Source organism: Penaeus vannamei, chromosome 18 (assembly GCF_042767895.1).
Source record: "Penaeus vannamei isolate JL-2024 chromosome 18, ASM4276789v1, whole genome shotgun sequence".
Lineage (NCBI taxonomy): Eukaryota > Metazoa > Arthropoda > Malacostraca > Decapoda > Penaeidae > Penaeus > Penaeus vannamei.
Genome location: NC_091566.1, coordinates 15,814,404 through 15,816,903, shown reverse-complemented (window position 1 = coordinate 15,816,903; position 2,500 = coordinate 15,814,404). Strand labels below are relative to the sequence as shown.

Sequence of the window (2,500 nt, the reverse complement as noted above, 5' to 3'; positions counted from 1 at the left end):
CTGCATGCAGCCTACATTGACCTCAAGGCGTTTGATACGGTGCATTGGGAATCACTCCGGGAGATCCTTAGATTGTGAGGAATTCCAACAGGGGTTATCGGATTAATAGCAAGCCTGTATACTGGTACTGAAAGTGCTCCCAATGATGATATATACACACATACATATATATACATATATGGGTATATATATAAACACATTTGTGTGTGTATATGTAAATATACATATATACATATATATATATATATATATATATATATATATATATATATATATAAATATATACATACATACACACACACACACACACACACACACACATATATATGTGTGTGTGTGTGTGTGTGTGTGTGTACATCTACATCTATATCTATTTACCTATCCACACACACAAACATATATCCTCGCCTTGCCTGGCCGTGGTTTAATCTGGGGCTCTTTATTACCTTGTAGGCTTACACTGGCTTCATGAATGCGAGACGGTGGGCCTATTAGACCGGCAGCCCAGCGACATGGGGTTAGACGAACTAGATACCAATGGTTGTGGTTGTGTTCATAGGTAATGTTTTCATTGCAGTTTCTTTTCTATTTGTTAGTTTAAAGTTAAATGATTTCAAGTTTTTGATGATGGCAATCATTTATCAGATGGTTGTGTTCTTGGGTAATCAAAAGCTCCATCTGCTCGCCTAAAGGAAGGTCCTTGCTCGTTGAAGTTATGTGTACACCAGGCATTAGTGTAGTAGTAGAGTACCGGGTATAACTTGGTAAGTATTTCTTGCTGCATATTCAGGGTATTGGTTGGGCTTGCTCACTCGATAATGTTCCTGTATTTCTCTCTAATACACATACATGTATCAATGTCTTGCTTATAGATTAAAAAAAAATGGACAAGGGTCCTATTTGGGGGTCTGGTAAGGCCCACCCACTCGTTAATGTGTCTGGATTTGGTTATTTTCTATTTCTATAGATGTCATTTATCATATTAAACCTGATTGCAGCTGGTACCTTCAATATCTAGGGTAGCCTAGATGGGGCAGTGGGTCCAGTTTGGGGGTCTGGTACGGCCCACCCACTCATCAACACGTCTGGAGTTGGTCAATTTCATTTCTCTAGGATGTCATTCACAATATAAGCTTGATTGCAGCTAGTACCTCCAATATCTAGGCTAGCCTAGATGAGCCCCAGGGGGTCGAGGGTCCATATTTGGGGGCGTCTGGTGCCGATAGTCCACCAGCCGATTTTTCTGGAGTAAACCTTTCTAGACTTTGTACACTAAACATGTTCATTTGGCATTAATTTTGACTGGTACCTTGTTCATCTATGCTAGCCTAATTTTGAAGCCCTTTTGGGGGGTCTGACAGGCCCTTCCCACCCCCTAAAAAAGTCTGTCGTGTGTACTGCTGATGGAGATTTGATGATAAATAAACATTACATGTGATTTCAAGTGGTACCTCTGTCATCTATGTCAGACCCATATTTTCGCCCCTTATGAGGGTTCCCATCCCTACCCCCACCAAGGAGTTCGCGGCAGACTTGCTTTTGTGAACAACCCAGGTAACCCACAAAATAACCATATACTCGAACATTGGTATCTAGTTCGTTTAACCCTTTGTCGCTGGGCTGCCGGTCTATATTTTGTTGATATTATGCAGTGAAATCGAAATAATTGTTCTCACAACCTACACACTGTCTAGCCATGATGGAACTGATTTGAATTTCAACTACCTTTTCCCAGCTTCTATTGTCACGTGATCTATTCCATATCTGATTGGTTCTATTGAGTGTCTATATACACATCACGTTCACGCACGAATCTAATGAGCTCATTTGATTTCCCTCGCATACGTCATCCGCTACAAATCCGTCCGATTTCCCGTCGGTCTTAACGACTTTGTCATTTTGTTGCGGCGCTGGAGGCGGAAGGTTACTGCGGCCCCTGAATATCGTGAATTTTATAGCCTCTATAACTTCATTATTATCAATTTGCGAAGAAGATGGTATATAAGAAAACTATCATAGAATGGTGTGTTCTACCATATGGTAAGCTCAGATTCTTTAAATTTGGTGTGGGTTTGCATTTCCAATAATACCGGAACGGTCCTAATAAACACATACATTAAAAACAAACACGCATACACACTATACATATGTATAACCCTGTATTTTCCTGAGCCTACCTTGAGTCTAAGGTCTCCTACAGGAGGTTTAGCGAAGGGGACGCCGTAGTAGGAGTGGAACGCCCTTCCCTTTGTAGACTTCTCCTCCAAACCGGACAAAAGGCCCTGTGTCACCCTCACCACGGGGGCGCCGCTCCCTCCGACAGCCGTCGCTATCGAAAGCAGGAGTGTCAGCACTGGCAACATCTTTTTATCTGTAGGGAAGTAACGAAAGAGGATATTGATATCACGAAATGTTCTGTCTGCCTCCGTCTTGGGTTGTCCGTCTGTCTGCAAATACTATACGAAAGACTGGAAAGCATGGCAAAAGTCTGTGAGCCCCA

General features: G+C 42.0%; 1 protein-coding gene across 6 annotated transcripts in view; it reads right to left on the bottom strand.

The window, feature by feature from the left end:
• LOC113818808 (carboxylic ester hydrolase) overlaps positions 1-2,500 on the bottom strand; it is a 20,698-nt gene that overhangs the window by 12,247 nt on the left and 5,951 nt on the right. For all 6 annotated transcript variants that reach the window (XM_070132915.1, XM_070132918.1, XM_070132919.1 and 3 more), the window contains one exon: positions 2,178-2,371. In XM_070132915.1, the coding sequence (XP_069989016.1) occupies positions 2,178-2,371 (194 nt within the window). The remainder of the gene's footprint in view (positions 1-2,177; positions 2,372-2,500) is intronic.